Source organism: Cibotium barometz, chromosome 38 (assembly GCF_041138505.1).
Source record: "Cibotium barometz isolate CiBa-2024 chromosome 38, ASM4113850v1, whole genome shotgun sequence".
NCBI classification, from domain to species: Eukaryota; Viridiplantae; Streptophyta; class Polypodiopsida; order Cyatheales; family Cibotiaceae; genus Cibotium; species Cibotium barometz.
The window spans coordinates 37,493,260-37,518,681 of NC_141083.1; the positions used below are offsets into that span (position 1 = coordinate 37,493,260).

General features: G+C 41.9%; 1 protein-coding gene across 2 annotated transcripts; it reads left to right on the forward strand.

The window, feature by feature from the left end:
- The first annotated feature begins 23,206 nt into the window (after positions 1 to 23,206).
- On the forward strand, positions 23,207 to 25,121 carry LOC147616668 (uncharacterized). 2 transcript variants are annotated; one of them, XM_086777737.1, is made up of 2 exons: positions 23,207 to 23,641; positions 23,769 to 25,121. In XM_086777737.1, exons 1-2 carry the CDS (start codon positions 23,618 to 23,620, stop codon positions 24,861 to 24,863), a joined length of 1,119 nt encoding a protein of 372 aa, XP_086633863.1. In that variant the 5' UTR covers positions 23,207 to 23,617; the 3' UTR covers positions 24,864 to 25,121. The 2 variants fall into 2 exon arrangements, with proteins under 2 accessions (XP_086633863.1, XP_086633864.1); XM_086777738.1 differs by having other exon boundaries at positions 23,213 to 23,641; positions 23,778 to 25,121.
- The last annotated feature ends 301 nt before the right edge of the window (positions 25,122 to 25,422 follow it).

Sequence of the window (25,422 nt, forward strand, 5' to 3'; positions counted from 1 at the left end):
ACGCCACCTCAGAAGGTGGCGCAAACAAAAAAGATATATTGCTCGAAGAAATGCCCTATTTACGAAGAAAACCCACGAATGCCTAGTGGCTGAGATACCTTGATGCCACTAAGGTACACGATGAGTTCTCTAAGGATTGGGGTGAGGAGTTGAGTAAGATATCGCTGGAGGGAAGACATAAGGAGAAAGTCACCCTTTAAGAGCTAGAAACACCTAATCTCAGTACCTAACCACTTCAAAACCTATATTGTTGATGAACGAAAAGTGGTCCGACTGATGGAAATAAGGGTTAAGGAGGATGGGATATCCACATCATACGATGGCCCGATGAAAGTCAAGGAAGTGGATATTTCAGGACCAGGGGAGGAGGCTCGGCGACCTGCATACATTACTAAGGACTTGTTGACTTCGGTTGAAGAAGATGAGCTCGTCGCTCTCCTTAAGGAATTTAAGGAGCTCGTCGCTCTCCTAAAGGAATTTAAGGACTGTTTTTCCTCGAATCACAAGGAGATGAAGGGAGTACCACCTGAGGCGGTACAGCATACAATTCCAATCATGGAAGGGTCAAGGCCAACTAGGCAGAAGCCATACCAGATGAATCCTAAGTATGCGGCAATTGTAAAGGAGGAAATAGACAAGCTCATTGCTATGAATTTCATCTATGAAATCAAACATACGAATTGGTTATCACCAATCGTAATAGTGCCAAAGAAGAATTGAAAACTTAGGGTATATGTTGATCTTAAAAAAGTCAACGCAGCTACTAGGAAAGACCATTATCCACTACCCTATACGAAACATGTTTTGGAAAGGGTGGCTTGGGAAGAAGCTTATAGCTTCTTGGATGGATTCTCCAATTACAATTAGGTGTCCATAGCACCAGAGGATCAGCATAAGACAACTTTCAATACAATGTGGGGAACATTTGCATACAAGGTTATGCCCTTCGGACTCACCAATGCCCCAGCAACATTTCAACGGTTGATGTGCATAGCCTTCAAGGACTACTTATAGAAGTGGTTAGAGGTATTCATTGACGATTTGTGTGCACACTCTCGATGGGGGCAGACCATGTGTCCTGCTTAAGGAAAGTGTTCAAGCGATGTCGATTATATCGTATATCCATGAACTCTTTAAAGTGTCAGTTTTGGGTCAAACATGGTGTGATATTGAAACACATTGTCTCAAAGAATGGTATATCCACGGATGATAGCAAGGTCAAGTTGATATTAGAGCTGCCACCGCCTACCAATTACAAAGGTGTGCAAAGATTTATGGGACATGTGGGGTATTATCGCCACTTCATAATTTTCTATGCTGAAATAGCTAGACCATTGTAAAAGCTCCTCATTGTCTTTGAATGGACTGAGGAATGCCAGGAAGCATATGATCGACTGAAGCAAGCATTGGCTAGCGCGCACCAATTCTACGACCCTCAAATTCGGATCTCATATTTCACGTACATATTGATGCATCAAATTTTGCTATTGGTTGCGTGTACTAGACTAGCTTGGTGAGTTCAAATTGGACTATCCAGTCTGCTTCACTAGTCGTCACAGAGTTAAATGATGCAGAGGTGAGCTACACCACCGCAGAGAGGGAAGGATTGGCCATGGTTTATGTTGTCAAGAAATATTGACAGTACCTCTTGGCCAACAAATTCATATTGTTCGTGGACCATCAAGCCTTATTATACATGGTGAATAAGCCTTGCACCACGGTGAGAATCACACGATGGTTGCTATTATTGTCAGAATTTGACTTTACAGTCACGATAAGAAAAGGAACACAACATGTGTTAGTCGATCATATGTCAAGAATTCTAAATGGGGAACTAGCAACTAGTGTTGATGATGATCTCCTTGATGCTTGTTTGTTCAAATTGGACATGGTACCCGAATGGAGCGAGGAAACCTCAGATTATCTAGCTCATGGTTTTTTGCAAGAAATACCTTTGAATAAAGATAAAATGTGACGGCTTATCAAGCTTGCTGCACCTTATCAACTGATTGCGAGAGAACTATATAATCTAGGAAAAGATAATGTGCTAAGAAGATGCATTAGAGAAGATGAGTTCGTTCACAATATTGGATGAAGCTCATTCAGCAGGGATAGCAGGCGGGCATTTTGTTGGAGAGATCACAGCTCAAAAAGTCATTCAAGCAGGACTATGGTGGCCTACGTTATTCGGAAATGCCATAGAATTTGTCAAAAGGTGTGAAGAATGTTAGCGTTTTGCTATCCCACAACAAAAGTACAAGATGCCTCTCACCCCTATTATTGTAAGACAACCATTCGAGAAATGGGGAGTAGATTTTGTTGGACCTATTAGTCCAGCGGCACATCCATCCCAAGCTTGATACGTGATCGTTAGCCACCACGGACTATTTCTTCACAAAATGGGCAGAAGCCAAAGCCTAAGAGAGCTGATGCACGAACAACAACAAAATTCTTATACGAGAAAATTATCTTAAGGTTCGGCTGTCCATTAGAATTAGTTAGTGATCACGGCTCACATTTTATTAATGAGGTGATTGATCATTTACTTGTAAGATTCTTAGTGGTCCATCAAAAATCATCACCTTATTATCCACAAGCCAATGGTCAAGCAGAGAGTACAAACAAACTATTGTGTACTATCTTGACAAAAACCTTAGAAGCAAGTCGAACAGACTGGGAAAATAAGCTGACAGCAGCCCTAAGGGTGTATCGAACATCATATAAGGTAGCGACGGTGTACACTCCCTTCCGTCTAGCTTATGGTGTTGAAGCAGTTATGCCTATGGACTACCTAGTCCCGAGCTTAAGGATTGTAGTACAAGAACATTTGATGGAGAATGCATTAGCTGAAAGGCTAATTGACTTAGAGAAGCTTGATGAGACTAGGCTAATAGCATCACATGGACTCATGGTCGAAAAACTATGCAGCGAACATTGGTTCAATAAAAATCTAAAACAAAAAGAACTGGAAACGAGGGACCTTGTCCTCATGTATGGTGTAGGAAGCACCAGGAAAAAGAAACTTAAATACCGAGGCCTGGGACCATTTCGAGTATCTGAGATCACGCCTTAGGGGTCTGTTCAAATTGAAACAATTGACGGCAAACAGATGGAGGGTTATGTCAATGGAAGTAAATTAAAAAAATATTTTGGACCACTGACCCAAGAGATGCTCTTGTCAAGTCATAACTTGATCTCGGTATGAGACTTGGGTAGCATTAGATAGACCATGCCTCGAACCCACTGATGTGTAAGTATGTACTGTTCACTAAATAATTACTGTGCAGAAGAGACTGATACATGTCAACATGGCTTTCGTGACTCTCTTGGACGAAGAGGAACTAAACATTGAGCCAACACGACTCAATGTGGGACTTACTATAGCTAAAGGCCATACAACGAGCATTGCATTAAAAGATATGGGGTCAAGTCATAACTTGATCTCGTATGAGACTTGGGTCAAGTCATAACTTGATCTCGTATGAGACTTGGGTAGCATTAGATAGACCATGCCTCAAACCCACTGATGTGTAAGTACATACTGTTCACTTGATAAAACTACGAGAGCTGAGGGATTTTTAAGTGTTAACATTTCCATCAGAAATAATTTCTTGGTCAAGAAGTTGTTTGTCATGCTTTTGCAAGTTCCATGCTTGCAGGTTGCAGGTTCCATGGAAGAGGAAATGATTCTAGGAAAATCCTGGATCTCCGCCAGCAAATGCAATATCCAATGGGAGGAGAGGACATCGTTGTTGAGCGAGGGCGACAAGGTCATGTCCATACCCCTATGGAGCTTGACAAACAGAGGGAAACAGATCATAAATGATGAACAAACAACACCGAATACATTGGCAACACCTCATAAAACAGAACAAGCATCAGACCCACGAAACAGTACCCAAAATCTAAGGGTACACAGAATTGGGTGCCCAAGATTCAACTTAAAAACCAACCTCACAAACAAGAAGAACGCCATGAATAATATGGGGACCACAAAACGAATCTGAAAAAAAAATCAAAAGTCAGATCTTGCTGACACAAATAGATGGGCAGGACTCTAATCATCCCAAGAGACCTCAACAGTTCCATAAGTAATGGGTTCGAAAAGACTTATTGCGGAGCACAAGGATACTACCAAGGCAATATGGGTACCCAAACCCCACTCAGTGACCAACACCACAAGCACTTCAAGTCATAAAAAAGAGAGTAGTTGTAAAAGCATACATCATCAACTCCCAACCCAAGCAAGAACCTCGCCAGCCTTTGTGTGGAGGAAAAAGACAACTCAGCAAAATGGGTTGGGAATTGCCAAAGCAATGACAGTAGCCACTCTGGTCATAGAACTGAATAGGGAACCTCCTAAAGTTAGAAACAAAGAAGTTTAGCAAGAAGTTTAGCAAAGGGACACAGATAGAATCCCTGCACCACAAGACACAGTAACAACATTGTTCAACAGTTGGGTGGAAGGAAGAATTAAAAACTCCCACATAGAGCTAAAACGACTGCATCAACAAATACCCAAAAGTGCCCAGGTGACCCCTTGGTTCTCGTGTGGCAGTAAAACAAAAGGGTGTCCAATGGTTGCACAATGGGTACAAGGTAAGTAGGGTATCATTCACTCATTACATGCATATTTAATTGCTTGAGCATGAAGAAATAATAATAAGGTATCGATCTTATGCATTCATGATTCAAAAAGGTTCACATCGTGAACTGATTCAAAAAAACGTTCATGCCATGAAACGGTCATTTCTCACACGCCAATCAAGCAATGCCACTTGGTTTTCTTCATTAAGGCAGCCGCATGTCCGACGGCTGCGTTATAAAATCAAATTTCTTTCCTCTTCCATCATTTTGCATTATGTGACCTTTGCTTTTCGATTACGTGTCGCTTCCACCTACTGATCGATGTGCATCTTCCATCCCGGATTTTGGGCTATAATCGACTGTCTCCTTTCGAGGTGGGAGCTTGATCCTTTCCCTTTTTGTTTTCTTTTTTCTTGTATTTTTTGATCTTCATGATTGATCAATATCTTGTCAGCAATGCTTATTGTACATAAATCATAATTATTCTAGAAATTTCTTCATGGTATCCTCACATGCATCTTAACAACAACGAAAGAAAAAATGAAAACCCAATAACATAACAAATGGTACCTTCACTAAAGATTCGCCATATTATCACCTTGTGGTTTCACGAAACCTCTGGTTCGTGAACATGCAGTTTCATGAAACTTAACCAGTTTTCACAGAACCTCAACGGTTCACGAAACCTCAGTGTTTCACGAAACCTAACCAGTTCACGGAACCTCACTGTTTCATGGAACCTCAGTGTTTCATGAAACCTAACTAGTTCACGGAACCTCACTGTTTCATGGAGCCTCAGTGTTTCATGAAACCTCAGCAGTTCACAGAACCTCAACGGTTCAGTGAACCTCAATGTTTCACGGAACCTCAGTGTTTCACAAAACCTAACGAGTTCACAGAACCTCAACGGTTCACGGAACCTCAGTGTTTCACGAAACCTAACCAGTTCATGGAACCTCACTATTTAAAGCAACCTAACCAGTTCACACGGAACCTAACTTCACGTCCTGTAGGTTCATGAAACCACTTTGACCCTGCACCTTCACACCACAGCCTTCACCTGTCTATTAACACACCCTATGATTTCTCCTACACTTACACACTCCTCAATTCAACTAACCGATCACCCATTAACAAAAAAACAAAAAAGAAAAAAAGAAAAAGAAAAGATGGTATCAACCCCACTAGTCGGAAGACCGACGTGATGTTCATGTATAGATGTTGGCCTCAGAGTCGGAATCTCTCGAGACCCCAGCTGCATCTCAAGCCAGCACCACTGGATCCCCAGCAAGTCAGAGAAAGAAGCCAGTGCGGGTCCCGAAGTTGAATTTTTTGGGCCCTTATGCCCAGGCCTTCCATGGGGCCATCATCAGCAAAGAAGCCCTCATGACCCATGGAAAGGTAGCCTACATTACCCCACAACCCAGAATGCCTCCAAATTCTGGAAGAGGCCTAAGTCAAAGCGAAGCTAGGCAGGGTTGGCTTGGGGAAAATGGCACAAATACTCCCAAGAAGTGTCGACACAGAACTCTGCGCCGAATACCTCAAGACCTATGACAAGGGCACCAAAAGGGGAACTATCACCAAGGCTGACGGTGCTACAAAGCAACTCCTCATCACAGAAGAGATCATACGGAATGCTCTGCAGCTCCTGCTGCCTACAGTCAAGGTCCACGCCCACGCATTCGACAAAATGCCTCTAGACGCAATGCTCAAGAAATGTTCTTACAACTCGAATGGGAAGTACAAAAACATCCGTGATGATGAGGCTACGGAAAAGGCTTGCAGGGCCATGTCATTAATGATGCAGGTGAAGCCCATGGACAGATATAACAAGGTGCCCTTAAACAAAATTTCAAAGGTACATGAGGAGAAAGAGGAGGACTGGGCCTACTATGTCCATAGATAGAGATGGAGATCTACTTGAAGGTCCACCAATCCAAGATTTGTAACCGGTACCTACTCACACAAGTTCTTAATCATGTAGCAAAAAGGCCTCTCGTAGAGCCCGAACCAGCGGAGCACTTACATCATCTGGCACTGCTGCCAGAACAACCAACACTAACAGCTGGAGATATGCAAGAGGGGTAGGCTGTCTTGATGGAAACCCGTGCAATAATGAAAGAAATCAAGAAGGGGAGAAAGACAAAGATGTAGAAGAAGATGAGGGGAGTAATTCCAAATATAGCTGAATCACAAAGATTAGAGGTGGAAGTGGCCCAAGAAATCCAAACATACCAAGAGGCATTGTAAGAGAACGCTATCAGCCAAGCCACACAGGAGCCCCTACAACAAGTTACTCCTCCAACAAGCCCAGCTTAACTGATATTTACGGATCTATCCCCACTCAAATAATCATCTCTGGCAGACATGCCAATAGAGACAAGGCCCAAACAAGAAGCACCAATATAGGTTGAGGAAAGACAAGGCGTTGAGATAGCCATAGCTCAAGTACAAGAAACAGAGGCCCCCAATGAAGCAAGCAAAAGAAAAGAAGTGTAGAGTCCTCCAGTCCAAGCAAAAGAAGGTGGTTGGAAGATGAAGAAAGAATACCCCAGCTAGCCTCCCTTTAAAAAATGGACTATCAACAATTCTTGCAAGAGACCATGGAAGGGCTAGATGAGCTACTAAACCAACCACAGGCTGGGCTTGAAGAAGGTATATGCATGAGTGCAATTTCGGAGAAAAAGCAGTGCCACCTCCTCACAATGCACATGCTCCTGCTCCATGACCATAACACCGCCCTTTGGAAGCAGGTTAATGATGCATGCACACAAGTGCAAACATTAAAAGACCACTTGGCAGCAGCAGAGCTGAAGCTACCCATAAGGATGTAATCATGAAAAACTTGAAGGCCATGGAGGAGCAAGAGAACATGTATAAAGCCCTGGAAAGCAATAGCATGGTCCTCAGCCAAACAATTGTATAAAGAATCAAGGGAAATGTGGACCTCAAGGCAAAATTAGAACAAGCTAAGGACCAGCTTCAGAAAGAGGTCACCCACACCAATGAGCTCACTACACTTCATGCCCACCAAGTACAAGAGCTCCAAACCAATGCCAGGGCCAAAGAAGAAGAATTGCAAAGCCAAATCCAACAGCTAACCTCACAGCTAAAGGCAGCAGAGGAGAGGGCAACTCACTTACAGCAAGAGAGGGAACAAACAAACATGACCCATGCAGAAAATATTAGAACACTTAACGACACAATAAGTGCAAGACTCACAATCTTCCCACTCCCCTTCATCTATGTAAATCACAACTGACCAATAACCTGTATCACTATCAGAGAATACAATCTCAAACATTGAAGGATCTTCAAAGTACAATTCATGGATATTTGGACCTAATTCCAACACAAGATACATGACTGTAATAGACTACCCTCCAAGCTTTTGGCTATCACCAGTTGTTGTACTCCAACAAAGGAAGAAACAAAAAAAACTCTCTGGCATCACCAGACACCAACCACAGCTAATCAAGAGAACCAACACCTCTGGCCTGAGACTCCAGGAGGTAGTATACATGACTGTAATAGACTACCCTCCAAGCTTTTGGCTATCACCAGTTGTTGTACTCCAACAAAGGAAGAAACAAAAAAAACTCTCTGGCATCACCAGACACCAACCACAGCTAATCAAGAGAACCAACACCTCTGGCCTGAGACTCCAGGAGGTAGTAACCCACAAGAAGAACCACACACACTCTCTCTCTCTCTCTCACTTCTCAATTAGCTCTGCACAGCTATACACAGCAACCCCCCTTGTCACCAGACACTGCAGCAGCAATACTATCATCACTCTCCACTTCACTGCTACACTGCTCCCATGTTTTTTCTGCTGCTTGAACTCCAAGTTGTCCTGTAGTTGCTGCCAGCCCAATCCTCCTCTCAGTGTGCTACCACTTCGAACTGGCGGTCCCAACACCACCGCTTGTCTCCGTCACCACCAGCCTTCGCTAAGGCAAAAGCAAGGCAACTTTCCCTCTCCGGCGTCAGCAGCTGCGCCAACCCCCACTTGCTCGCTACAATTAGACTCCTACCTTTCTTACCAGCCACCGCCGGCACCTAAAACATAAACAGCCCAACACACTTCCACCCCCCGTTTCTGCATCAACAAGAGGCGGCCACCACACAGAGTACCTCACGTAAATCACCAGCGCCTCACTTCTCTGGGCTTCACACCAACCCACATGAAACACAACCACTTCGCCCTTTTGCAACCCCTAGCTTGTCGACGTCCCCCAGTCACCGCCGCCTCGCTTCTCCTCTCTCTGTCGCCACCAGCTATCGCAACGATCACCACGCCACGATCACCACGCAACACCTCCTCTCAAAATCCAACTGCGGTCCCTTTCCTTCTCTTGGCGGATGCTGCTGTCTCTCCTCTTTGCTTCCTCCCCTTCACTGCTTCATTGCAGTTAGCCCAGCTTCCTCACTGTCAGGCGTCACACCAAACAGCTACACGTCCAAGGCTATTCGTTACCTGAGGCGGCTCCTTCCAGCAAGTCGCCCAGTCTCCTGTTTGTCCTTGCACCTTTTGTTGACACCTTCCCAACCTCGCCTTCTTGCTGTGGATGCTCCCCCACCTTTTAGCTCTCTCCACCTCGACTCCTCCTTCGCTGCTTCCCCAAGCGGCTCCTTTTTCTTCTTCCTGGCGCACAATCGGCTTTTTCCCCTTGCTCTCCACGCCAGTCTCTCTTTTGCGCACTCCCCAGCAGCACCTTTCTCCCGCAGCACCTCTCGCATACAGTAAATCTCCTCTTGTGTAGACAAGTGGCTTCTCCCATACCTGGTGCGTGCAATGAGGGGAACCTTCCAAATTGATATTGGTGGCTGCCACCTTCCCTCATTCTCTAGAACCTCTAAGCCTTAGACTTCATATTAAATTTAATTCATTTAGAGCTACTCACACTACCTTAAGTCAGTTTCCGTAAATACCACTCATGTCATTTATCCTTTGTTTAGATGGCATTAGCACCTGCATCCACTTCCTTCATCAATACTAATGGTCATGCCTTCACTTCCCTTACTTAGCAGATGTTATCTCAAACAAAACTCAGAGCTGACCCAAACTAGTTACATATTTCCTGACACTCTCAGTACTCTGCACAGTATGTATACATTATCAGCCTCTATTTTATCCACACAACGTTGTTGCATGGTTAAAGGCCAGGAATATTTACCTCATGCTTTTTGGTTAGAGGCGGTTATGTATGCCACTTATATGCTAAACAGATGCCCCACCAAGGCCTTGCAAACAATTACTCCCTTATGAAGCTTGGAATGGCAAGAAGCCCTCTGTGGCTCATTTACATGTTTTAGTTATCTTGCTTATGCTCTTGTGCTTGAGAAATAACATAACAAGCTAGATCATAAGGAAATAAAATGTATTTTTATGGTGTTATCTTTGTTGAGAACCCAATCCAACCCATGCTTTTATGCAAAAAATAGTAAAATAAATGCTCACACATCTTTCATACACTCCTACCTTTGTACAATGTTGGGCAACCATATGTGGAGCAAATGAATGCTAAAAAAGGTCAACACATACTGGCTGAAAATCAACTTGAATTTTAGCCCATAGATTAGCCTATTGATGAGGCAATCATGGATGATATAGTGGATGAGGAAAGGGCAACCATACAAACGTCCTCGTGCAGACATTACAGGCACCTTGGTAATTCATATATATCATGGCTCAGTAAGAAGAACCCATGATAGTGGCCACATCGAGCTATGAAGCTGAGTACATGATAATTTTTATAGCATGATTGTGGAGTGTGCATAGCTCAGACACCTTTTGGCAGATCTTGGTATAGTCCCCCACCTCCATCTTCATCACGCGACCAGAGTGCATTAGCCGCTGAGTACATGATAATTTTTATAGCATGATTGTGAAGTGTGCATAGCTCAGACACCTTTTGGTGGCAGATCTTGGTATAGTCCCCCACCTCCATCTTCATCACGACCAGAGTGCATTAGCCGCCATTATGAGGGACCCAATGTTTCATGCTCGCACAAAGCACATTAAGGTGCATTATCATTATGTCAGGGAGAGGCTCATTTATAAGAGAGATTAGCATGGCTTATGTCTCTACCACAACATGATAATGTGGTAGATATGTTCATGAAGGCTCTCTCACAAGAGAAGTATCATGAAGGCTCATTTATAAGAGAGATTAGCATGGCTTCTACACAACACGATAATGTGGTAGATATGTTCATGAAGGCTCTCTCACAAGAGAAGTATCAAGATTTTTGCAAAGCTTTGGCCTTATTGCCATTTGGGGATTGATTAGCCACATGATCCCTATACATGTTCATATCTCATTGTAGGGGGGATTTATAGCCATTTATATAGTACTGATGTGTGGATGTAGGCTAATAATCAACTGGGACACTTTTTCCCTCTTTAGCAGGTTTTTTTCCCTGGCATATGTACACACTCATATGAGTTTGTGTACATGACCTTATCATGTCACTTCACTTATTCTTATCAATCTACTTGGAGTGTTGTGCTTCCATCTATCTCTCATTGCTTGTTGCATCTATGTGTGTGTTGCTACATTGATCTCTACTCCAATACACCTAACTTCCGCTAAGTATAGCATAGTAGGGTTTGTAGACTAATCTTTCTCTGACTACGAGATTCGGTAAGAAGCAAGAGATGACAAAGATGAAGTAGACCTCCTTGTAAGCTATAGATTCAAGCACCAAAAAGCATATGTCCACTAGGACTATCAAAGTCTTCGGGTTGGGTATTAGAAGAGGATGGTTCTGAGGATATCTTGGATATCCAACTTTGTAGAGATGAAGATCTCTTCTGAAATATAAGTCTTTTTCATGCTCTTGGGTCTGGTGTTCTGGGTGTGTTTGTATGCATGTGTGGAAGTGTGGCACTCTATAAAGGCGTATACAGCTTTACCGCTTCCGTGTCATCAACGTGCCACTGTTGGAATTAGGGTTGCAGGAATGCACACACAACTTCAAGAAGATGAGGAAGCTTGAGCACAACACAGTAGTGTATTATGAGTGCCAAAAATGAAAGATAACCAGCCCTAGAAGATAATGGGCGTATATACAATGCACGGGGGAAAAAACCTCCTAGTGAGGGAAAAAGTGCCCCGGCGGTCCTAAGTGTGTTCACACACATCACTACTATAATATGGTAACAAATCCCCCCTGGAGTGATGCGGTGAACAAGAGCTAGCACTCATGTATAGGGAAGTGTCTAGCTATGTGGACGAATCCACAAAAGGGAGTAAGCCCAAAGCTTTGCGAAAAGCTTCGAACTTCTCACGAGGCAGAGCCTTTGTGAAAAGGTCTGCAAGGTTATCCTGTGTTGGCACATAAGCCAAACTGATCTCTCCTGCAGAGAGTCTCTCCCTGACATAATGGTAGTGCACCTCAATGTGCTTCGTACGAGCATGGAACACTGGGTTCCGCGCAACTGCCAATGCGCTCTGACTGTCAGTGAAGAGGGTGGTGGCAGATGGCTGCCCAACACCCAAATCAGCCATAAGGCGTCTGAGCCACACACACTCAACCGTAGCTGTGAAAGCTGCCCTGTACTCAGCTTCACAACTAGAAGTGGCCACAGTAGGCTGCTTCTTGCTCAACCATGATATGCATGAGCTTCCAAGCATGAAGCAAAAACCACTCGTGGACACGCGTGTGTCATAACAACCAGCCCAGTCAGAATCTGAAAAAGCATGTAAATCTGGCGACAATGATCCCCCCTTGGGATAAAACAACCCAAGATGCCGAGTACCACTCAAATAGCGAAAGATACGCTTCACTGCCTGCCAATGCTTAATGCCTGGGCTATGCATAAATCTGCTCACCTGTGAGACTGCAAACTGAATGTCTGGCCTCGTAATGCATACATAAATGAGGCAACCAACAGCTGTCTGATAGAGTGTGACATCAAAGTGATCTCCAGCATCATGAAGACTCAACTTCAAACCTGTCTCCATTGGAGTAGCAATAGGCTTGCAGTCTTCAAGGCCAAATCTCCGCAACAATGTTTCAATATACTTTGTCTGACACAAAGCAATACCTCCATCACACTGCTTAAATTGTATCCCCAAATAATGATGCAAATGCCCCAAATCTGACATCTCAAAAGAGGCATTCAAATCAGCCTTAAAATCAGCAATATGACTCTCATTTGGTCCTGTGAGCAGCATGTCATCGACATAGAGAGCAATGATTAGATGTACACCATCCACACGTTTAACATACAAAGTGCTTTCTGTTGGACTATTCTGAAACCCATGTGCAGTCAAATATGCATGTATTTTTTCATACCAAGCTCGTGGAGCTTGCTTTAAACCATATAAAGCCTTTTTTAACCTGCACACTTTGTTTTCCTGCCCTCTTTGAACAAAACCACGAGGCTGCGATACATACACCTCCTCATGCAAATCTCCATTTAAGAACGCAGTCTTTATGTCCAGCTGATGTACATTCCAACCATTATGAGCTGCTAATGCACAGATGCTACGAACAGTGGTCATACGACATGTGGGAGCAAAAGTCTCATCAAAATCAATGCCCTTCTCTTGAGCATAACCTTTTGCAACAAGCCTAGCCTTATGGCGATCCACTGTGCCATCAGGCTTACGCTTCAATTTGTATACCCACTTAGTGCCAATGGCCTTCTTGCCAGGGGGCAAGTCACATAAAGACCATGTACCATTCTTCATAATAGCATCGTATTCTGCTTGCATAGCAGCCATCCAATTTTCTGAACTTTGTGCCTCATCAAATGAAACAGGCTCACTTTCATCGCACATACTAGAAACAGCCAATGCATAACAATCTGACGCATAAGAGGTACCATGAGAGCCAGAACGAGTGCGACTAGACAAAGGGGCATCCAACTTGCTGTCACGCAAAGTCTGCACCAGCCATCTAGGCATATTCCTAGAGCCCTCAATCTCTTGCCTCTCATCCTCAAGTGCATCATGCACATCTGCATCAGATATAGGCTGATCTGTGCCATCATTTAAAACCTGCATAGGCTGAAAAACTGCCTCATGAGGTATTGCACTTGACTGTGCACCACTGAAAAGAGGCAACAATGTATCATAGACATCACGTGAGCTGATATCTGTCTCCTTAGTACATGAAACCAAGGGCTGAACTGCATCTTCCACAAATACAACATCACGGCTAACCAAAATGCGCTTTGTCTGTGGATGATACAAACGATAGCCTTTGCTCTCAGCACTATATCCAACAAAAATACATTTGACAGCTTTGTCATCCAATTTTCTGCGATGTTGCACAGGCACTAATGCATATGCCAGGCAACCAAAAACACGTAAATGGCCAACAGATGGCTTGCGGCCATGCCAAGCCTCATATGGAGTGACAACCTGTAATGCTTTGGTGGGACACCTGTTTAGTACATAAGTGGCACACATGACAGCCTCAAGCCAAAAACCATGTGGTAGACTTTGACTCTTAACCATACATCTTGCCATTTCCATGAGAGACCTGTTTTTTCTCTCAGCCACACCATTTTGCTGTGGTGTATACGGCACTGTACATTGGTGTTTTATCCCACGCTCAGCCAGAAATGCATTAAATTCTGAAGACATATACTCCCCCCCTCGATCTGAACGGAGGGTGCCCATCTTACTTTCTGACACATTTTCAGCCATAACCAAAAACTGTTTGAAGCACAAAAACACTTCGGACTTTGCCTTCAAAGGATATACCCATGCATGCCTGGTAAAATCATCAATGAAAGTCACGAAGTAAAGGTAGTTTCCAAATGATGGAGTTTGCATGGGACCACAAACATCACTGTGAACAAGCTGCAATCTGCGTTCAGCTCTCACTGATCCATCTTTGGGAAAGGAAGCACGCTGCATTTTACCCAATATGCAGCCCTCACAAACATGCTTGACAGGTGCCTCAAGCTTAGGCAAAGAAGACACCATTTCAGATTTCTGCAAGCGCAGCAAACTTGCAAAATTCAGATGACCAAAACGTGCATGCCACAGTTTTGCATCTGAAATAGCCTGCGTATCCATAATAGCACATGCTGAATCCTCTACACATTTGCCATCCATATTGAGCTTATATAGCCCTCGACATAGTGAACCAGATGCTACAATGTTGTCACCACAAGAGAGATCATGAACAGTACATCTGTCATCCACAAATTTTACAACCAAACCTGTTTTGGCAAATGCGGAGACTGACAGCAGATTCTTTTTGATCCCTGGCACATACAATGCATCAAAAAGTGTAAAGGTGTTGCCATTTGCAACATTCAGCACAATCTGTCCAACTCCTTCAACGGGATAAGAGGAGTTATTGGCACAAGTGACAGTATTCCCTGTGGGAGCAGACTCAAGGAAAGTGAATAAACTGCGCTGCGAGGTGATATGCTTAGTGGCACCACTGTCAAAGTACCATACATCTGAATCTACTGCAGACATACATGTGTCATGCAAAGATGGGTCATAAACTGCACTGCGCATTGAATGCCCATTCTGTATCTAGCACAACATTAGCAGATTCATTGTTAGAAGGAGAGGCATCTGCAACAGCCATACCAGCCTCTTTCTTCTTAGCCTCTTTCGCAGCCAGCTTAGGACACGCTTTGATGACATGATCATTTCCCTTACAGTACTTGCAAAATGTCTTCTGTTTGTCACCCTTCTTCTCATCTTTGTCTTCCTTCTTTGGTTGCGCAGCATTTGCAGATTTCTGCTTACTAGAAGAAAAGCCAGCTTTACCTTTCCCGCTTCTCTGACTAGCAACGAAAGCTTGATCTGCGACACGCATAATATTCCTGTTTTGCCTTGACTGGTCTTCTTGCAGCAAAACAGAAACTAACTCCTCAAATGATAAGGCATTGGGATTGCCTTTCATCATCAAGCGAAGAGTGGAAGCAAAACCCTGATAAGAATCTGGTAGACCATTCAAAACAGTTTGCACAAGTGAACTGTCTGACAGGATTTCATCTGCAGAAATGAGCTGCTCTTTGAAATCCTTGATCTTTGTCAAAAAGCTATCCATAGAATCACCTTCGTTCATATGCTCACTCTCCAACTGTTTTCGGAGATAAGCAACACGAGCCTCATTTCTTGCCTGATACAATGTGGCAAGTACATCCCAAGCATCCTTAGAAGTCCTGCAGGAGCGAATATGTGGGATAATGGTACGTTTGACAGACAGCGCAATCAAGGCATGAGCCTGCGCATCTCTACCATCCCAACGAATCTGCTCTGCTGAAAGTGGTGGTTCTCGAACAGCTGCTACAGCACTTGTGCCTGCACCATCATCAACAGTACCTGTTTCTGATGTGTTTGCAGCATTCCCAGCCACAATAGGACGTGCATCAATACCCTGCACAATGTTCCATAACCCCTTTGCTACCAATACATGTCGCATCATATATGCCCACAATGGATAGTTGGTGCCATCCAACTTATCCTCAGCAGCCAACATGCGGAATACATCATTGTTGTCAGCCATGGCCAATGACTGTACTACTAGATGTAAATGCTGTCTGTAAGAGGTAAACCTGTATAAAATCGACCTGTGCTATGTAGCACAGCCCAAAACAGACGAATGGGCACCTGTCCTGCAGATTTTAATCTTGACAGAAAATCTGCACAGTAGGACGATTTTGCCTGCGCAGTACTTGGAATGCAAAAACGGAGGGCGAAATGACTTCAGATCAAAATTCTGGAAAAAACAAGCCCTACGGGCTGTCCCACGGCATATACTAACCTGCAGACGCTCGTGAAACCTCGTTGCAATCGGAGGAGATGAAGCGGCAGGTGCCGGTGATGCTGCCCGGGAGGAGGAAGCCTGCTCTGATACCAATTGTTGGAATTAGGGTTGCAGGAATGCACGCATAACTTCAAGAAGATGAGGAAGCTTGAGCACAACACAGTAGTGTATTATGAGTGCCAAAAATGAAAGATAACCAGCCCTAGAAGATAATGGGCGTATATACAATGCACGGGGGAAAAAACCTCCTAGTGAGGGAAAAAGTGCCCCGGCGGTCCTAAGTGTGTTCACACACATCACTACTATAATATGGTAACAGCCACATCTCTATGAGAGATCTATTCTTCCTCTTAGCCACACCCATTTTATTGAGGTGTATAAGGTACTGTGCAATGATGTTTTATGCCTCTTTTAGCCATATATACATGAAACTCCTTTGACATACTCTCCCCCCTTAATCTATATAAAGGGTGTTACCATTACATGCATACACATTTTTAGCCATAGAAACAAAGTGTCTAAAGCATGTAACTTTGCCTCCAATCGATACACCCACGTGTGCATAAAATAGTCATTAGTAAAAGTTACAAAGTAGAGATATCCCCTGATTGATGATGTCCTCATGGGACCACATACATCACTATATATAAGCTATAATTTCTCTCAGGGGGTTCACCTAAAAATATGTAAGTATACCATGCAACTTCAAATGAAGGGGTTTTTTAATTCAAAATTTGAAGGTAAATTTATAGAAATACATTTATAGAAGGGGTTTTTAAAATCGATTTTGAAAAAAAAAACACGTAAGTCCACAAAGAAAAAGGGGTCATTTTATTCATGAAAAATTCATAGGTAAGGAGTTTTTTAACTACCCCTTGAACGCACGTGATACATAGGGTTTCTTAGAAGTGCACCCCTTGAGTAATTTCTGGATAGCCCTAGGAATGATGCCCAATATATCTTGCCCAAAATGCACCCCTCACGTACATGTTTGATAAGGGCCCCAAGATTTGGTAACTCTACCACCATCTCTTGCCTTTTCAAATGTAACAAACTACCAAAATTTAAGTGACAAAAGTAGGAATACCATAGCTTTGCATCACTCATAGCACATGTGGTAGTAACTGAATAAGAATTATGTATCAATCTCTTATACCTGTCCAACCTGTAAAGCCCATGGCTTAGAGTATCATATACCATAATGATGTCTACATCACTCCAATTATAAATTATACATAGATTTGTCTCATCAACACATCTAGCTGGTAGGTCTGCCCTTGCAATGGTAAAGATTGACAATAAATTCTTTTTGATGCTTGGCATAAACAAGACTTCTAAAAGTGATTACTCACGTTCCAATAGTAGTAGGGGAGCTCGAGGAGCTGCCATGTGGCATTGGAGAATAGTGTGGATAATAGAAGTATATATTTGGGAATATAGATGTGAAGTAATAACATGATTGTGTGTGTGTATACGCATAGGTGCACACATATGTATATCCATACATATGCACACATTTTTGTGTGCTTAAACATATAAATATTCAAGTAATAATATTTTAAAAAAACTTAAAAAGAGGAATAAAAATTCTATTTAAAAAATTAAGAAAATGGTTATTTTACTTTTATAATAACTATACGAAATGTAAAAAAAGGCATACTATATCATTGTCTATTGTATGTAATTATGCATCGAAAAGCGATAACATTTGTTTTTTAAGTGTAGAATCTAGAATATGTATTACATTAATCCATAATTATGATGGCATGTGGTTAGAGTTGCAATTCAAGACATCTAACACTAGTCTTGTAATTGAGCCATAAAGTGGCTTCACGTATGAAAATGGCTCAATGCCAATTTACAAATTGTAAAGAATTACAAAGGAAAATAAACACAAAATTCCATGAAGCTACAAGAGTATACTTCACTAGCATTCATCTACATGTGGTGAAAGTTTTGAAAAAAAAAACATGTATATAAAAAATGTATAATTTTTAAAAATACAAAATTTAATAAAAATGTTTTAGTAGCCTTGCTTTAAGTATAAAAGTATTTTTGAATTAGTGGAAGGTACATATGGACTAGATAATTATATTTATGGTCACTTAATACCTTGTGTTGAGAGTGTTTTTGTGGAAGGCATCTCTATAGTTACATAGAATTGAATATTTTATCAAAGTATTTGAAGGCTATAAAAATGGTTTTTTTAACTAGTGTTAATTTGAATTTCACAACTTATGTTCCTCATGGGAGGCTTGCAAAAGATTACATACAATGATAAAAAAGTTATTGAAGATTATGAGGAAAACATTTGATGCTAGCACATATTTTCTTTATGTGATGATTGTCATGTATATGTGTGCATGCATATTTGAATATTTCAATGGATGCCTTAGTAAATAAGGTCACGATAGGTGCTACTCCAAGTCAAAATTCAAAGACACCCATAATGACATTATTAGACACAATATTGTAGCAAAATCACCCTCTATTTTTTGTTTTGGCTTTTTTTACTACTAATGAGTATCTTAAAAGTGATCACAAAGATTTGAACCAAATTATCTAACATTGTTTTGATAGAGACACCATTGTCTCATTTGAGAAGTGCATGTGTTGTAAAATTAAAGCATGCATAAGAGCACTAGAAATTGTGATGTTGTAAGTTATAGACATTTTTTTAAAGGAATATTTAAAAGAAAGTGACAAGGATAATAAAGGAAGGAACAAGAAAGGCACATCAATGGAGAGAGAGAGAGAGAGAGAGAGAGAGAGAGAAAGAGAGAGAAAGAGAGAGAGAGATTTATTGAAAAGTAATATAAATGGAGTAAACTAGCACTACAAAGACTCATGAAATGATTTGTAAGCACTCCCCGTTGTGTTGGTAGAGTGACAATTAAAGATATCCACATAATAAATATTCTAAGGAAAGCTAATAAACTACACTATCAATTCAGAATAGATTACAATTGAGCTTCAAAAGCTAGCAAAGTATTTGTTGTTGTGAGCTCCTTGTTAAACATTTTGGAGTGATAAGTACATGAAAACACAAAATACCATAAATATCTTGAGAAGCATTGAGCTTGTAGTGCTAGAAATTCTAGAGAACTTATTAGTGAGCTTTCCTCATCTAGTATCATAAGCAAGTGTGAAAAGCCAGTGAAGCAATGCCATATTATTGCCTTAGAAATGAGCATGCTAGATGCCACCAATGGTTTTATTGAGGGGGTTCAATTGAGTGGACATGGTAGGAGATGCTTTGGAGGAATCATATGTCAACGCATTGTAATAAGAATGCATAATACCGACAAAAATAAAGTTGAGATATAATGGTAGGAGATGAATGAAGGAAATATGAAAGATCTCATAATGAGCATGTGAGATGTCTCATGAGGATCACGTTGAAAGGAGGGCAAGGTAAGAATGAAGCGGGTGTGATGATGGGAATTGCATGGTAGGAATGAAGTGAGTTGATGGGTACTACATTAAGGAAAGAAAGAGGAAGGTGCATATTGTGGGGAAGCATGAAAGTGATTTTCTAGTAGTGGAAAACTAGAGAAGGATGTGCACGATACGTTAAGCCATTTCAATTACTTTTGAAAGCCTATGGTAGAAGATTATTATTCATTATTATGTGTCATGATTGGCTATTTAGATGTATACTTACCTTCTTATTATAAGATACCTCAACACACATGCTTTAATGGACTTGAAGAAGATGACATTACTCTTACCCAATAACCTTATATTAAAATCCCATTTTAAAAGTATCACCCAAGGAGGTAAAAGGTTAAAGAGAGGAGTTTCAATAGTGACAAATCATCATGATAAATTTCCATTCAAAATAGGCTTAAGTTTGTATGGAAATCAAGGGTTAACTCAAGGATTCAAGTTTGCCAAATAATGGGTTTAAAAAATCACTCTAGCCATAAATGCTATGTAGAGTTTCAAAGTAGGAGGTCTTTATCACTTCTTCAAACCCCTCCCTTCTTTATCACTTCTTTAAAGCCCCACCCTTCTTCTTCTTCTTCTTCTTCTCCCCCCCCCTCTCTCTCTCTCTCTCTCTCTCTCTCTCTCTAGCTCTCACACACACACACACACACACACACACACGGTTGCACGCACGCACACATGCACATACACAAAATAATTTTATGGCTATAAATCTTAATGCACATCTAGCTATGTGTAGATACTTTATACATGAATGAGAGAGAGAGAGAGAGAGAGAGAGAGAGAGAGAGAGAGAGAGAGAGAGAGAGAGAGAGAGAGAGATTCTTTAATAACTTCAAGATCTAACTATGTTGCAATTTGTTAATTACCGCTTGATGGGTTCACCATGGAGTTGGCATTTAGCTTTGTCTTAATAGTCTTCTATAAGCATTGATAGAGAATTGCATTGGGGAAGACACATTTATCAAATCACAATGATCGATTTGGGAGGCACTAGCCAAAGCTATTACCTACAATCAACATTTGCCTCAAAGTAGTGCATATTGCAAAAATGTTTTCTTGGATAAGTGATTGAATGATAGTCTTTTACTATTTAGTCCACCACTTCATCATGAAATCATCATGGGAGGATGACACATTATTGCTTCATATTGGTGATATATAAACAGATTCCTCAGTGACTTGATGTTGGATATATGAACAGAGACACAGATGGAGTATAATCTAGAAATGTCAGGAATTCTTTATCACTATATGAATTGAGAAATGCTCTAAACTTAAATAAGTTCGAATCAAAGGATTGTCATGTCGTCTTCTATAAGCATTGGTCCCGAGAATTGCATTGGGGAAGACACATTTGTCAAATCACAATGATCGATTTTTGAGGCACTAGCCAAAGCTATTACCTGCAACAATCAACATTTGGCTCAAGGTAGTGCATGTTACAAAATGGTTTTCTTGGATAAGTGATTGAATGATAGTCTTTTACTATTTAGTCCACCACTTTATCATGGGATCATCATGGGAGGATGGCACATTATTGCTTCATATTGGTGATATATAAAATAGATTCTTAACTTGATGTTGGATATATGAACATATGAACAAAGACAAAGATGGCGTATAATCTAGGAATGCCAAGGACTCTTTATCACTATATGAATTGAGAAATGCTCTTAACTAAAATAAGTTAGTATCAAAGGCTTCTCATGTCTTCTATAAGCATTGATAGAGAATTGCAGTGGGGAAGACATATTTATCAAATCACAATGATCGATATTACCTGTAATCAACGTTTGGCTCAAGGTAGTGCATGTTGCAAAAATGTTTTCTTGGATAAGTGATTCAATGATGGTCTTTTACTATTGATTCCACCACTTCATCATGGGATCATCATGGGAGGATGGCACATTATCGCTCTTCATGTTAGTGATATATGAACAAATTCTTGACTTGATGTTGGATATATGAATAAAGACAAAGATGAAGTATAATCTAGGAATGTCAAGGGTTCTTTATCACTATATGATGCTCTTAACTAAAATAAGTTAGAATCAAAGGCTTCTCATGTCTTTTTCCTTTTGCAAATATATGATACCTAATGCACTTACATTAGAATATATTGATATAATTACGAATTTTAATTTCTGAAACATGAACATGAACTCAATTTTCTTATGTCAAGTCTTTTGTTATTGTGTAAGTCTCTCAGTCATGTAATGCAACTATGGATTTTAACACACATTCTCACGTTGCTTGGGATTCTATCCCAACCATGAGATGACAAAGGATAGAAAGTTACCTTATTTTCATTGTTGTCAATTAGATAGTTAAGGAGTTGATGAATTTAATAAATTGAAGGAGAAGATTATATGCATTTCAATTTCTAAGGAGTCTTTAACAAAAAATTTTAAATCAAATTACTACTATAAAAAGTAGTGATGAATGGAATGAATATGTGTGTTTGTGCACATGCACGTGCATGCATGCATGTGTGCACGTGTGTGTGTGTGTGTGTGTGTGTGTGAGAGAGAGAGAGAGAGAGAGAGAGAGAGAGTAATATTAGTAGGGGTGGATCTAATTTGTTTAGTTGATGTCTTGATGGAGCTTGACTTTTGTGACATGGTACACTACATAATGTCTACTTGGTGGTTCAAAATAGTGATGAGTGGAATAAATGTGTGTGTGTGTGTGAGAGAGAGAGAGAGAGATGTGATAGCATGGACTTAATATGTTTGGTTTGTGTTTTGGTGGAGCTAGATTTTTGTGAGATTGTTGACTACAAAGTGATCTTGTGAAATCTAGCACAATTCAAACTTCAAAGGTGTGTACAAGATCCCCCAAGCAGCTAATGTGGATCCAAGGGTCTTTCTCATATACAAGTAGCGAGAACACGGACACTAGGAGTGACAACCCATTGGTGTGCTTTTTAGAGCTTTCTTTTTCTACCTCGGTTTGGTGAAGTTTAGAAGTTCCTTTTTTTACAACTCCATGGTGGTTTAGAAGTTCCTTTTCTACAGCTGCTTGGGAAAGATGTGTTGCTCTAAATTTGAGGAGGGGCTATGGAAAGACGTGCATATGGGCTTATGATTGAATTTCATGAGAGGGAGAAGGGGTTGAGTTCATGAGCTTGAGGCAGGGTATTGGAAAGGGTGGTAAATACGCAGGGATGTAGGTAGGAGAAGCATGGTGGGCTTATGATTGAATTTCATGGGAGGGAGAAGGGGTTGAGTTCATGAGTTTGAGGCAGGGTATTGGAAAGGGTGGTAAATACGTAGGGATGTAGGTAGGAGAAGCATGGTGGGTGATGACGGAAGGGAAGATATTGGAGAGTGGGGCGGGGGTGACGTGGAGCAAGATAGGCCAGACAAAGCCAAATCAGATTTTAAAAGGGTGAGGGGTCAGGCGAGAACACCACAGACTCTCCGTTTCTCTCTTCAAGGTCTCCACTCTCGTCACACTCAGGTTCTGTGAGATTTTCTGGCGCTCACATTAAGTATCTTTCTGCTGCAAGGCGTCTCTCTCTCTCTCTCTCTCTCTCTCTCTCTCTCTCTCTCTCTCTGTCTCTCTCTCTGTGGGCATGCAGAAGCTGCCATCTCCTCCACTAACACTCCATCGTCTCGCTCTACAGCTGCTGTGGTTGTCTCTTTACATCAGCCAAATCCTTCACTAGTGTGCCCCATCCTCTCAATTGTGTTGGAATTCTATCTTCCCCGCTTCGTTCGAGATATTCCCCACTCCTCACCTTGCTTTTTTAGCTCTCAGAGCTGGTATCTGGGCAGCTTTGTGATCTGTTAAGGCCCTGCAGTAAAATTGGATCATGCGATACACAGAAGGCCTTGTGGTAAGTATCTGCAGCCTGTATCGTCCATTTGCGAGGATTGCGTGCTTGGATTTGCGCTAGATTAACTGAATTAAGATGACATTGGTGAGATTAGCTCATGTTTTTCTTCTTTGTGGGGACTGTTAAGGGGCATAAGATGGCGGCGGAGCGGCAAGGCAAGCCGCTTCCACACCAGATGATCAAGTGTCCGCGCTGCCAGTCGCTGGACACCAAGTTCTGCTACTACAACAACTACAGCACGGCGCAGCCGCGCTACTTCTGCAAGAACTGTAAGAGGTATTGGACGAACGGGGGCGCTCTCCGCAACGTGCCAGTGGGCGGGGGACTCCGGAAAAACAAGAAATCCAAGCAGAAAGCCAACTCAACATCATCATCTTCACCATCCACGGCGCATCATAAACCCTCTGCATCATCGTCATCTAATATTGACGACCATATTAACCATAGTTTATCGACTCCATCCGATCTGCCTAACCCTGTTTACCCCCCCTCTCCTTCTAACAACAGTCATCTCTTCAACCCTCGTATCTATGATGCAGGTGACCCAGCTACCCTTTCTCTGTCTTACCACCCTTTCAACTTCAAAAACATTCCCCAGCTTTACCCTGGCTATCACTACCCACCTCCTTTGTCTGTGGTCGAGGGCTTGCAACCTCATAGTGAAGGTGGGCTTGTTGCAGGTGCTGCCTACAGAGTCCTATGTCCTTCTAGATCTCAATCCAATAGTGGGGAAACATCCGAGGTCTCAGTTGAGCCAAGATCTGAATCTATGAAGATAGCCCATGTTACCCTACCACCTGCTGTTGGCATCAATGATGAGAGGATCAGCTATGGATGGGCTGGTGATCACACAACAAGAAAAGGGGGGATAATTTCAAGAAGCTTGCAGCAGGGGCTCCATGCATCAACAGCCAGGGAAGATCAAGGGCACAAGGATATCAATAATGATGGCAATTATAATTACAGCAATATGCAAAGCCTAGGCTATGGTAATGAGCTGCATCAAGGGAAGTGGAGGGGGAGAGCAATTACATCAACAGACGAAGCGCTAGATATAGATGCAGCAACGGCCCATTCTGAGGAGGGGCCTGCAAACGTTGTAAACGTGTATGATTGGCAGCAGATCTCTGAAGGGTTGTTCGGAGGTGCTGGAGATTTGTTCTACATGCCCACCCATTACCCAGTTTACTGGTCCGATCTCGACTCAGGCACATGTTTGTGATAGCCTGCACCTCTCTTAATAAGTGATTAGTTAATGCTAACTCAACTAATCAATGCAAACTGTACACTAACCTCACACCATCTATCGAATTACTAGACACTAATCTGCTATGTGGTTGAACATACCAATCATGGGAATTTTCATTTGGACTCCGGATCAAATTTCAATTTGTATTACCTCACTAGCGATGAATAAAGATTTTGTATTAACTCACTAGTAGTAGCGATGAATAAAGGTATCATACGTTTTTATTGTTCAGAACTGTGGGAATTGCCATAGCTGAAGGCCTTGATTACGGATCCATCTCTCTAATCACGTCGTCTCTTCCCTCTTTTCCTGAGTGTGACTTTCAAAAAGCATAGAGTGCTTTGATGAGCAACACATCCTTGGAGATGACAACCTCTCTCATCTTCAGCAGTTTCTGAATTTGCTGTGTCATCTGGTCCACTTGCTTTCCTTTAGCTTTTTTCTGTAACCGATGAACCTTGGTGTCCAGGTCTTTCAACCGTCTTTGTATGCATTTCTCACCTACATGTATCAAGTTCTCTTTCAGCCTAAA

Bases quoted from the DNA above. Each gene is read 5' to 3' on its own strand.
- LOC147616668 (XM_086777737.1), top strand. From the start codon at position 23,618: ATGCGATACACAGAAGGCCTTGTG. The intron at 23,642-23,768 runs GTAAGTATCTGC...GGGACTGTTAAG, and splicing joins GATACACAGAAGGCCTTGTG to GGGCATAAGATGGCGGCGGA.